This window comes from Salmo salar, chromosome 03 (assembly GCF_965601325.2).
Source record: "Salmo salar chromosome 03, fSalSal1, whole genome shotgun sequence".
In the NCBI taxonomy this organism is placed as follows: Eukaryota; Metazoa; Chordata; class Actinopteri; order Salmoniformes; family Salmonidae; genus Salmo; species Salmo salar.
The window spans coordinates 22,191,014-22,204,005 of NC_138293.1; the positions used below are offsets into that span (position 1 = coordinate 22,191,014).

General features: G+C 41.7%; 1 protein-coding gene across 4 annotated transcripts; it reads left to right on the top strand.

Moving 5' to 3' along the window:
• The first annotated feature begins 613 nt into the window (after window positions 1-613).
• Window positions 614-12,634, top strand: LOC106599501 (cAMP-responsive element modulator). Of its 4 annotated transcripts, none has more exons than XM_014190769.3 (8): window positions 614-761; window positions 2,355-2,497; window positions 2,785-2,916; window positions 3,636-3,727; window positions 3,923-4,065; window positions 6,750-6,929; window positions 10,226-10,391; window positions 10,753-12,634. In XM_014190769.3, exons 2-8 carry the CDS (start codon window positions 2,381-2,383, stop codon window positions 10,895-10,897), a joined length of 975 nt encoding a protein of 324 aa, XP_014046244.1. In that variant the 5' UTR covers window positions 614-761; window positions 2,355-2,380; the 3' UTR covers window positions 10,898-12,634. The 4 variants fall into 4 exon arrangements, with proteins under 4 accessions (XP_014046244.1, XP_014046245.1, XP_045570586.1 ...); XM_014190770.3 differs by having other exon boundaries at window positions 2,360-2,497; XM_045714630.2 differs by having other exon boundaries at window positions 2,377-2,497.
• Window positions 12,635-12,992: the final 358 nt, after the last annotated feature.

Consider the following 12,992-nt stretch of genomic DNA (forward strand, 5'->3'; position numbering starts at 1 on the left):
GCCTATGGGTCCTGGTGAAATAAAGGTTTTATATATAAAATGTAATGATGTGTATATTGATGTGTTTTATGTGTATGCAGGGCTCATTTGAGAAAGAGACCTTGCTCTCAGCATGACTCCATCGAAATAAAGGTTAAATCAATAAAAAATGGATACATTTCAAACCAGAGTTGTTTTCCCATTTACAACCACTAGATAGCACATCCAGATAAAATTGAAATACTGTAAACTTTGCTTGATGACTCAAACTGAAGTTTGGGCAGCCAGGCAACTCTTGGCAAACATTACAAGTTACAACATGACCTGAAAAAAATATGAACAATGTATCAATGTTAAGTGTTCACTGTGCACATGGGATAGAAGGAAAATATAATGACAATGTTTAGGCTAACTCTTTAAACTTCAAAGAGTAAGTCGAAACATTATTATAGTATTTTTAACTCACAGTATTGCTAGTAATATACAGTATCAAAGGTTAATTATATGATTATTATTCGTTTATTACATGCATTGTTGTCTAACAAACATGAACAGAATGATTTGCCCTCAATCTAGTTACAGTAGCAGAGTAGAGTAACTGGAGTAGAGTAACTGAAGTCCCTCCCACGTGTAGTTTCCCTGTGGTGTTCAGCTGCAGAGGACGGGTGCTTGGTCGACATTTTAGCGCTGCATCATCAGGACTGACGTGGGGACTACGTGGCTCGAGCCATCCACTCCTACCATAATTAGTGACGAGTCTGACTACGTAATTTATAACTTTGGTAAGTTATTACACTGTAGCCTACTCGCGGGACAAGCTCAGAAAAAAGGAGAGACAAGACAGAAAGTTCACGGTTTACAATGACGCATGGACAAACTTTCGATTCGCAGTCGAATCTACTTCCTGCTTGCTAGCCAGCTGAACAACTTCATGCACATAAACAAATGCAACAGTGTTTGGCTTGCTAGCTGACATGGTATACAGTGATAATTGGCTTGCCAATCAGTGACCGTATATTATTACTTCACTTTTTATTACTTCACCCTGCTACTAGCTAGCTGCTAGTTACATTATCTAAAGCTAACATTACCACCCTTAATGTTTTTCGGTGGGAGTCGCAATTTCTATCGAACAGCTGGATTGCTAAACGACGCAACTCCATTCGCGTTCTCTTTTTGAAAAGCTAGCTAGCCAGCTACTGAAGAAAATAAATTGTGGTTGTCAACAAGACCTTTTAATAATTGTACCCAATGTATCCTTAGGTGCTTAATATGGCTACAGATGTAGCAGAAAGTTACATATGTAATAACCTCGCTAAAGGTACAAACTAACCATTTCAGACAGCTTAGAAACGACACTCCTCCCATTTCGAATTCAGACAGGCGCCTGTTTGCGCCATGGGGGGGAAAGTTAAGTGAAAATATGAACTAAGGTCCAAGCAATAGCAACTGTCATTTAACACTACATTGCATTGAATACATTAATTTGATTCACAATCACAGCAACCTTTTGGTTGAAGTGTGTTCTTGTAATGCTTGACTTGAAGGCCACTTGACTTGAACTTTATGAAGAGCTCTTGGAACTTTGATGGCATACCAGAGGAGGCTGGAGGGAGGAGCTATAGGAGGACGGGCTTATTGTAATGGCGGGAATGGATTCTATGGAACGGTATCAAATAAATGGAAACCACATGTTTGATTCTGTTCCATTTATTCCATTCCAACCATTACAATGAGCCCATCCTCCTATAGGTCTTCCCACCAGCCTCCTCTGTGGCATATGTTTTCCAGCAAGCGAAGACACTAAAGCATTCCTTGCCTCTATTTAAAACACTTGTATGTATCCCCGTTTATCAATATGATTACAGCACAGGAGAAGACCTAACTTTGTGTACTTTGGGACCAAGTACTAAACTTTTGACTACTTTAATGCACATATAAGTCAGGCTCCCGAGTGGTGCAGCGGTCTAAGCCACTGCATCTCAGAGCTACAGTCCCTGGTTCGAATCCAGGCTGTATCACATCCGGCCGTGATTGGGAGTCCCATAGGGCGCGGCACAATTGGCCCAGCGTCATCCAGGTTTAGACGGGGTAGGCCGTCATTGTAAATAAGAATTTGTTCTTTGCCTAGTTAAATAAAAAAATAAGTGAATTTGTCCCAATACTTTTGGTCCTCTAAAATGTACCAAAAGTGCTTTAATTTCTAAACGGTTCACCCGATATGGATGAAAATTCCCTCAAATAATTAAAGCTGACTTTTAACCTCATTGTCATTGTATAATTTCAAATCCAAAGTGCTGGAGCACAGAGTCAAAAAAACGAAATGGTAACTGTCCCAATAATTATGGAGCTCACTGTATTTTAATTGTGCTTAGCCTAGTTTCCTGACATTTCCAGTCCGATGACCATGGACACAGCGGTTGCGTCGTCAAAGCAGGAGGGACGTTTTGATGACTCTCTGTCTGATGAAGATCCAAGTCAGAGTGAATCCAACTCACCCACTGCAGTAATCACTCAGGTAGATACTTTGTGAAGTGTGTGTTGTGGCCAATGTCACTCATCATCACTCTTATAATTCAGATGTGTATCGGGGTCTAAATAGCCTGGTCCCAGATCTGTTTGTGTTTTTGTCAACTCCATTGCTCATTGTCAAGCCAACCATGACAATAATTGACAAGGCCTTTGCATGATGGCACAAACGGACTGGCACTCAAGCTAGTTTAGACGTACTGATGATCATTTACTTTCCTCAAATATTGTTTAAATTGCTTGTAAAACAATTGAACATCTCTCGTCTTCCTCTAGGTTTCAGGAACAGGAGACTCCGCTGGCATGACAGTGGTGCAGTTACCTAGTGGGCAGACAGTTCATGTTCAGGGTGTCATCCAGGCTCCTCAGGCCTCTGTCATCCAGTCACCACAGATGCAGAATGTACAGGTAGCTAATAGAGCTCCATCCCTTCCCTATACACCCTATTCCCCCACAGGGCTCTGGTCAAAAGTAGTACACTATATAGGGAATAGAATGCCATTTGGGACAGATTATCTGTAATTTAGAGAATAAAGGACCACTAGGATGACATCATGTGCTGATTTGTCTAATGAAAGCAGACAGTGTGTTGTCTTAGAGACAGTCAGACACAATACAACATTCTGTGTACATGAAGGTTAAACGTTGTGCTTTTGCTAACTTCAATGCTGTCATTGTCAAGCCAAGCATGTTTGGAATGACAAAGAGTGACAAGAATTTGGCATGATGGGACAAACAGACTGGCACTCAGGCTAAGAAACTATAGCTACAAGTATGCAAAACCATTCTTGGTTTTTCTATGGGGAAAAATAACTACTCAGTAAAATAACACAATGCAGATTTGACTGAATTTAGCCAAGAAGACTAGAGTGACTTGAGGCTGTATCCCAAAATGGTACATATTCCCTAATATAGAGCACTGGTCAAAAATAATGCACTATATAGGAATAGTGTGTCATTTAGGAAACAACCAGAAATTTCTACTATTGTCCGAATTTGTTTTCAGCACTGGGAATGACTTATTTTTCAGTATTCAGTAAGGTATTTTAAATGGAGGGAGGTGACCCTACACAGGGATCATATCTATGCATTACTTTCAGACTTCATAGTGTTTTCCTTTGCTCCAGATAACCTCCATAGCTGGGCTTGAAGATGGGGAGTCAGCGGTCACAGACACACAGAAAAGAAGAGAGATTCTCTCAAGACGCCCATCTTATCGGTTGGTAGACATTTTTTTTCCCCCAAAGGACACCTTATTCCCTTTATAGTGCACTACTTTTGACCAGAGACCTATGGGCCCTGTTTAAAAGTAGTGCACTATAAAGGGAACAAGATGTAATTTGATAAACAAGCAATGACATTTCAAAGCAATCGAAACAGAGCAGTTTATTACGTACTTTTCTCTTTCTTTCAGAAAAATCCTCAATGAACTATCATCAGATTCCGCCTCAATTCCGAGAATCGAGGAAGAGAAACCTGAAGATGAGGTTCCACCCTCCAGTGTCCCTTCAGTTCAAGTGCCAACTTCAATCTATCAGACCAGCAGCGGCCAATACAGTGAGTTTCATTAGGCTCTGGTCAAAAGTAGTGCACCATACAGGGAATAGGTTGCCATAGTTATTAGAATTCAACTATGGTCAAAATGTTGACGTGCACTCACTATTGTGACATTAGGGGGTTCTCCCCAAAGAGTGTAAGAGTTGGTGATGCACGGGTTGACTCATAACCGCAGTTATATCTGAGGGGTGGGCGGGTTTAGGGTTATTAAATATTGTGTGGTTGAATAAAGTCAAAACAATACCTTAAATACATAAATGTATAATTTGTGTGCAAATTATATCTATAGGCTAAATTTAGGGTTTTCTTAAATTATTTTAGGTTATCTGGTATTAGTGCGTAAGCCTAACCTTTAGGGCCAAACTGGACACGTACCAAATAGACTACACGCCTATCACCAAATGCTTTTTGGAACGGGCAGAAAACGTTACCGTTGCAGAAAATGTTAACGTTGATCCACAGATGCAAAGAGGACAATATTGACATTTAATTAAATAAGAGAAAAGCAGCAAAATGAAGAGTTGAAAATTAAGAGAAGGGGGGGCCAGAAAAGTAATGTTTGGGAAAGATTTGGTGAAGTGGTAAAAGAGGATGATAGCAGTGCCAGCTATGTTATGTGTGATTGTGAGGCACTATACAAATTCTACAGTCACAAGACAGGACTTCAAATAGGCCTATAACATGTCAAGGGAACTGTAACTTACTGTTTAGATGGGACACTGAAATCTGGACACTGACTGTAGGTCTATAACCTCTCACATAGCCTTAATAATAACTCCTGCAGAAGTAAGTATTTCTTGCAGTAAAATTATAAACCAAATGGAGGCTAAATGTTGACTTGGGAACAGGAGTGGAAAAATAGGATTTCTTTCTTTCAGCATCTTGAGAGAATGCTAATGCATGTATCTAATTATAGACAAGACGCCTCACAAGTCCTCAACTGGCAGCTTCATTAAATAGTACCTTCAAAACACCAGTCTCAACGTCAACAGTAAAGAGGCAACTCCGGGATGCTGGCCTTCTAGGCAGAGTTGCAAGGAAAAAGCCATATCTCAGACTGATCAATTAGCCTTTTAAAATGATAAACTTGGATTAGCTAACACAACGTGCCATTGGAACACAGGAGTGATGGTTGCTGATGATGAGCCTCTGTACGCCTATGTAGATATTCCATAAAAATCAGCTGTTTCCAGCTACAATAGTCATTTACAACATTAAATGTCTACACTGTATTTCTGATCAATTTGATGTTATTTTAATGGACAAAAAATGTGCTTTCCTTTCAAACACAAGGACATTTCTAAGTGACCCCAAACCTTTGAACGGTAGTGTATATACACTACGTGATTCTCGTCATACATCTCATTCCAAAATCATGGCATTAATATGGAGTTGGTCCACCTTTGCTGCTATAACAGCCTCCACTCTTCTGGGAAGGCTTTCCACTACATGTTGGAACATTGCTGCAGGGACTTGCTTCCATTCAGCCACAAGAACATTAGTGAGGTTGGGCACTGATGTTGGACGATTAGGCCTGGCTCGCAGTCGGCATTCCAATTCATCCCAAAGGTGTTGAGGTCAGGGCTCTGTGCAGGCCAGTCAAGTTGTTCCACACCGATCTCGACAAACCATTTCTCTATGGACTTCACTTTGTCACCGGGAGCATTGTCATGCTGAAACAGGAAAGGGCCTTCCCCAAACTGTTGCCACACAGTTGGAAGCACAAAATCGTCTAGAATGTCATTGTATGCTATAGCGTTAAGATTTCCCTTCACTGGAACTAAGTGGCCTAGCCCGAACCATAAACAGCCCCAGACCATTATTCCTCCTCCACCAAACTTTACAGTTGGCACTATGCATTCGAGCAGGTAGCGTTCTCCTGGCATCTGCCAAACTCAGATTTGTCTGTCGGACTGCCAGTTGGTGAAGCGTGATTCATCACTCCAGAGAATGCGTTTCCACTGCTCCCGAGTCCAGTGGCGAGCTTTACACCACTCCAGCCGACGCTTGGCATTGCGCATGGTGATCTTAGGCTTGTGTGCGGCTGCTCGGCCATGGAAACACATTTCATGAAGCTCCCGACGAACAGTTCTTGTGCTGATGTTGGAACTCGGTAGTTAGTGTTGCAACCGAGAACAGACGATTTTTCAGCACTCGCCGATCCCGTTCTTAGAGCAACGGGTGTGGCTGAAATTTCCGAATCCACTAATTTGAAGGGGTGTCCACATACTTTTGAGTCCAAAGCGGGACACTGGCCCTTTTCCGGGCCTCCCCCATGCCGTACTCCACAGCACCACCTTCTGAGAAGATCCTGGGGAGAACCCTGACATTCATTTCTATATCCAGTTTGTGTTATTGTGTAAGAGATCTTAAACGGAGGATTCATTGTGGAGGCCAAATTCTCCAGGTTACAGTTGTGCATCAATAAGCCAGTGACCTTACCTTCCATGAAGTACAGTACTTTCCTATATTTCAAGAAAAACATCTAATGGACCAAAACATCTTGCTTAGAAGCAGCTGATAATCAGCTATTTGTAGCAGTGGTCAGAAATGCAAACTCCATTTTAGCTCTGCACATTTACTATCAATATTTTGGTCAGATAACTTTTAATACGATTCACACAAACATACACAATATACCTCTGAGTAACCCATCACTTCTAAAAATGTGTGTCCCTCCTCAGTTGCCATCACCCAGGGGGGAGCCATCCAGATAGCCAGCCCAGGCAGTGAGGGTCTGCAGGGCGTACAGACTCTGGCCATGTCCAACTCTGGTACCCCCCAGATCCTGCAGTATGCAACCCAGGCAGGGGACTCAGGACAGCAGTTCTTCTCTGTACAAGGTGGCCAGGTGGTGATACAAGGTAGGAACAACTGTACCTAAATTAACTCCATTTTGACTCTGGTCAAAAGTAGTGCACTATGTAGGGAAAAGTGTGATTCATCAATTCATAGGTTTGCATTCATTTGGTAAATGAACAAAAGGAAGCTCTTGAAATGGCTGGAGCTTGACTAGTTTGTCTCTAAAAAGTGTCAAGTTTGGCTGGTTGACCTCGTAATGTTACTATGGAAGCAGTGTTATGATTTAACAGTAGAATATATTTGAATGATGTTAGTTAGAGTAATGTCCACCAGAGTAATGTACACTTTTTTCCCTGAGGGGTTTCAGTAAAATGTCAGTATTTCTATCAATCCAATAACTGGAACATTTCCTGTTTTTTATTATTTTAAAACCATTCTGTTAGGCTACTTCTTTATTAGGCTGAACTTATTGACCTTATTTTTCAGAGAAATGAATGAAAAGCTTAATAATCATATAATAATAACAAGTAGTAAAAGTGAGTCCCCAGGGAGTGCTTCAATCAGGGTTCTCACATTAGTACGACTGCTGTCACTTTGACACAATATCCTAATGTTTGTTCTACGTCGCCTAGTTGCGTCATAGGGTCTAAAAATATCCAGCTAACCCTCCCTCCCCTATCTTGCTGCATTGTGTTGCTCCACTTTAGCATTTGATCCAGGAGCAGAGCAGGGGAGGGGCCTAGAGGCAGAGTGTCTTATTGACTTCAGCAGGTCCAGTGATGTCATTGTGATGTCAGTGTCCTTAATTGTAATTTTGTGCGAAGTTGATGGGTGTCCACTCCATGTAGAGAGCAGGCAGGGAGAGAGAAAGACACACAGTCAGATAGATAAAGAGAGAGAAAGTGTGTAATACTGTGGATCCCAGATTGTTAGAGAGTAGAAGATATGGCTGTTACTGGAGATGAGACTGAATCAGGTATGTGACTATCTTTTAGTCCTTTCTCAGTATTTCTCACTTTTATAGCAAGTTAAATGTATCATGCTGGCAGTGATAGACAATGTATACCTGCATTGTTGTTCAATTCAGAGATGTTCTTGCATTGTTTCTGTATTTAGAGGGCTAAATACATGTTTTCTTGTGAGTAATTACTTTAAAGTTTGGATTATTAAGTGTCTTTCCAGAACTTTTAGAATTTATTCAAAAGTGTGTGTAGTCTACCATAGTTATTAAATCATAGCAGTTGGCTTAGTTGGAAGCCTCAAAAGCTGTGTTTCAGAGTATTTTTTTCTCAAAATACTGTATTTTTAAGAGAGCATAGGAAACCAATAGCAAACTGAATGACGTGCACTGACTTACTAATTCAGGTTAATAGATAGCTACTACAGAGGCATCCTGCCCACAGTTCTCTCTCTCTGAGACTTGAAAACGTTACAAGAGTACTGTATAATTACCATTCAACATTCCTATAGTGAAAAGCTAGCCATTATGTTGACCGAACACGGCAGTAAGTGTTTAGTTAGCTTGCTCAACCCAGTTCCTGTCTGTCTGCTTGCCCCCTAAAACACACAAACAGAACGCTTCTCTGGAGCAGCCAGGGAGATGAGGGGGAGGGGGAGGGGTGGCGTTGACGTCACTCCGGTTTCCTGGAACCAGATGGGGCCAGGGAAATGAGAATGCTAACTGTCGAGTGAGACTCACATTGACGTCAGCCGGGAGTCATACTGTGATTCCAGACAGAACAGAGCCCTCTGTGGGAGCAGTGAAAGAGCAGTGATCACAGCTTCAGCGCTACCAGCTTAGTCATCCACTCTGATAACGACAGGAGAGAGAAGAATTCAGCCTCGTTTATCCCTTTAGATCTGCAAGCTGTTACTTGCTCACTCTTTCGTTCAAACACAAGTGCAGTGGTGGCATTTGGGCTATTATAAATTCATAAATGAAAAATTAGTCAAATGTTTTGTTGTGAAAATAGTTGTTTTGAATAAGTGTTTATTCTTGCCATATAAGGATAGTTTTCTCCTGTATTTACTTTGGAGTATCAGAACACTTCAGAGAGACATTTATCAACATATCAGTGGTCAGATCAGAACCACATTCCTACACCAAGGAGCACATTGGAAATACTCTTTCATGTGTTCTCTTCTGGGTTTTTTATACATGTATTGTGTTCTTCTAGTTTTTTTATTGACCGATAGTGGTCAGAAATGTAGATTGGGAGATGGATAAGAGGGATACAATATGGAAAGTGAGTGGGGGAATGGGGGATCAAACCGCGGCTTAGGACTGCTTTGTACTTTGAAATTGTTTTCAAAGTACAAGATTTGACCCAGAAATGAATGAATCATCACCAAATAATATAGGCTGAAACGTAGGCTACAGCCAGTGCTACTGTCACTTGGATGGCAGTTATCCACCCAGTAACTAGAGAAGACGATTGTCTTAACATAATTGTCTAACAAAGACATGTCAAGGAGGTAGTTACATTTAGATTTTAGTCATTTAGCAGACACTCTTATCCAGAGCGACTTACAGTAGTGAATGCATACATTTCATTTCATACATCTTTTCCCCCCGTACTGGTCCCACGTGGGAATCGAACCCACAACCCTGGCGTTGCAAGCACCATGCTCTACCAACTGAGCCACACGGGACTGGTTGTAGTAACCCCCCCCCCCCCCCCCCACACACAGTATACTACAACATTCTATAGAAAGTACTACACATGATCAAGGGATAGTTTAGTGTGTAGTCTAGTATTCTACAGTATACTACAGAATTCATTAGTAAGTACTGTAGTATTCTATAGTAAACTGTATTATTTGTTCATGTGGGTACTCAAACCACACAAAAGCTAGATCTGTGCTTAGGCCCTACTGTCCCTAATTTGGCACCTGTGCTGTGATCTTAAATCTGTCTGTTGAAAAATAACATCATTGAAATGAGGTTTGGTTTGCTTAATTCACGGTCCGTTGGAATCTGGGCTTGTCTGGTTGTTTAACAGAAAAAACAATAAACAAGTGTCCAGTTGTTTTTTGTTGTTAAATGGACCCATCTACATGATGTGTTCAGCGTTTATGTCAAATTTTTGGTCGCTTATCCTCTAAGTAGATAGATGAGAAATCTGTGTGATTGAAGGACTGGAGTAAAAAAAATACAGCACTTGGTTTTTGCCCCAACGAGCTAAATATAGGTAAGTGGTCAATGCAAGCGAGAATTTGTTCTCCAGTGACCACCTTGCTTGAATAAATGACTTAAATCACTTCCAATTCTGATGTCCTGTCTGTCTGTGCAAGTGATAAACTTATTTAAAAGAAGTCCTATTAAAACTAACCCTGGTGTTCTGTCTGGGTCGCCTAGCTGCCACTGGAGATATGCCAGCATACCAGCTGCGTTCGCCCACCTCGTCGGGCCTGCACCAGGGTCTGGTGATGGCTGCGTCCCCAGGCTCCCTGTCCATGCACAATCCCCCGGTGCACACTGAGGAGGTCACACGCAAAAGGGAGGTCCGCCTCATGAAGAACAGGTGAGACAGACACAGGTTGTGTCCCAAGTTGGCACCCTATTCCCTTTATGGTGCACTACTTTTTCCCCAGGGGCCCTGATCAAAAGTAGTGAACTATATAGGGAGTCGGGTGCCTTTTGGGACACATATTAGTTTTACTCTGTTGCTCTGAATTTGGTCAACAACTGCAAAAGGGGGACAGATTTCAAAATCATTCATGGTCCTCATTCTCAGTTTCCTGTAGATTTTAAAGCACCCCTTTGATAATTGATTATCTATAAAGGTTGACTGGATGTTATGGGAAGTCTCTAAAATGTTTTGGATTGGTGCTTAGAGCTGGGATTTATCCCACTGACCGTCTCTTTTCCTCTGTCTTCTCTAGGGAAGCTGCACGGGAGTGCCGCAAAAAAAAGAAAGAGTATGTCAAGTGTCTGGAGAACCGTGTGGCCGTGCTGGAAAACCAAAACAAGACCCTCATTGAGGAACTCAAAGCACTAAAGGACATTTACTGCCACAAGAATGAGTAGCTGCTCTCAGCCTTGTACCAGGAGAGAGAGAGAGATCCTACTGAGAAAGCAGAGTGGAGTTTACAGATTGACTGCTGTAAAAGAAAGACTCTGGGACAAAAACTACTTTCACTGTCTTTGTTTCTCGTTTACTCCGCTTGTTTGGGCCCAGTCAATTTGATGCTGCACCGGAGGTTGTTAGGTGGCCATAGGCTTGTGCTCTCTGGGCTGAAGTCAAGTCCTGCTCCGGACAGGGCCCCTGTCTGTCCTCGCGCTTGTATGTGAATACACAAGTGACTCCCAGCCGCGTTTGCTTCTGCTGTTTGCAGGGAGGCAGCCAATGAGATGCCAGCCTGCAGAGGAAGAGAAAGAGGAAGTAGAAATGCTTCCTGAAGGCACACCGCTCACCACCACTGGCTCACCGCATTGAAGAAGCAGAAGCTGCGAAAGAGCCTCACTATCAGCCAGCAAGTTCACATTAAGTGCACGCAGACTCACCAGCAAGCCAACCTACCTTAGCCTGAGTGCCAGTCTGTTTGTGCTGTCATGCCAACTCCTTGTTACTTTATCACATTTGGCTTGCAAATGAAAGCATTTGAGTTGGCAAGAGTACAAACAGATCTGGGACCAGGCTAAACCTATATGTCTTTACTTGTCACTGCTAGCTACAGTTCTCATATTACTGTACTTCTCTGCTCACCTTGGCTGTTGTCAACATACCTTTGTTAAATCAGATGGACCTCTTCTTTCAGCACAGTGTGATGAGTAAATACACTTTCCGAAATCATTCGAGTTTTGAAATTCTATATTTGTCCGTTTGAGTGTCAATCGGAGTTGTCTAATGACTTCACGTGTTACCTGAATCAATGTGTAAGTCCCAGTGTCAAGGATGTGAGTATACGCCTTTCACTTGCTCTTTTCAAACGACACAGTTCAATGTAAAATAAACATGGCTTGGCCCTCGGATGAGTGTATATTAAATAATTATATATTTCTAGCCATTGGGGGAATCTTATCTCACCAAGACCATCTTGAAATGACTTCTGCTTTACCACACAAAATTGCTACATTTGATGTTTACTGAATCGCTCACCAGTCGTTGTCCCCTTTGTCTGTCTGTCTCAGAACAGTACTGTGCCAGTGTACTGTACAAAAGAAGCACTGAAAGTGCTGATAAGCTGACGTTTGGGTATTTTGATACTCGTTATAAACGTTTTATGTGAATTCGTTGATCATAACAGATCGGATATGTCCCAAATGGCCCACTATTCCCTTTATAGTGCACTACCTGAGTTCTGTGGGCCCAGGTCAAAATTAGTGCACTAAATAGGGAATAGTGTGCCAGTTGGCATGTAAAAATAGTTAATGACTGCGCTGTTTTAAAAGGTATGTCCATGAGAGCACAGACCTGACTATGATGATGATGATGATGATGATGATGATGGATGCAGCTTCGTTTTCTTTCCTCACACCAGTTCTGCTTGCAGTGATTTTGCAGCCTCTTGCTTGCTTTTAATTTCCTGATAACCTTTCTGTTTACAGGTATATGTCCTTTGTATGTTTGTTGTCAGGCCAGTGGTTATACAATTCAGGTGAGATGTAAAATACATTTGATCTCAGTAAATGTTTTGGATAGAATGGAATAGTATGTCAAACAGGTCAGCTCTTAAAACCAGATGTTCACCTCATGTGTATTGATCCCTCTTATGTTTCAAGATTGTCAAAATATACTATTTCTAATAAAATGTCCATACCACAGTATGAATTACAGTGAAATTATTTGTTAGATTAATCCTCAGTCAGAAAACTACACACTATATGGACTGAAGTCTACCACACCATGCCTTTGGGCTCACCTCTGAAATAACAAGCACAAGAATGAACACATACCAGCCAACATCATTTATCTTCACCTCAAACACCATAACATTTCACAACAGACTAGTCAACAGACAACAGAAGTGTGTTACACCTTACATCCTCATGACGCTCTAACATATTTCATTATGATACTCCAGGCATCAGATACAATAAGCAGAAATGCATATAAGAAATAGATTTTCTCCCCTTGGGTCCCCAAGGAATATCACACAGACTGTTACACCCTGATCTGTTT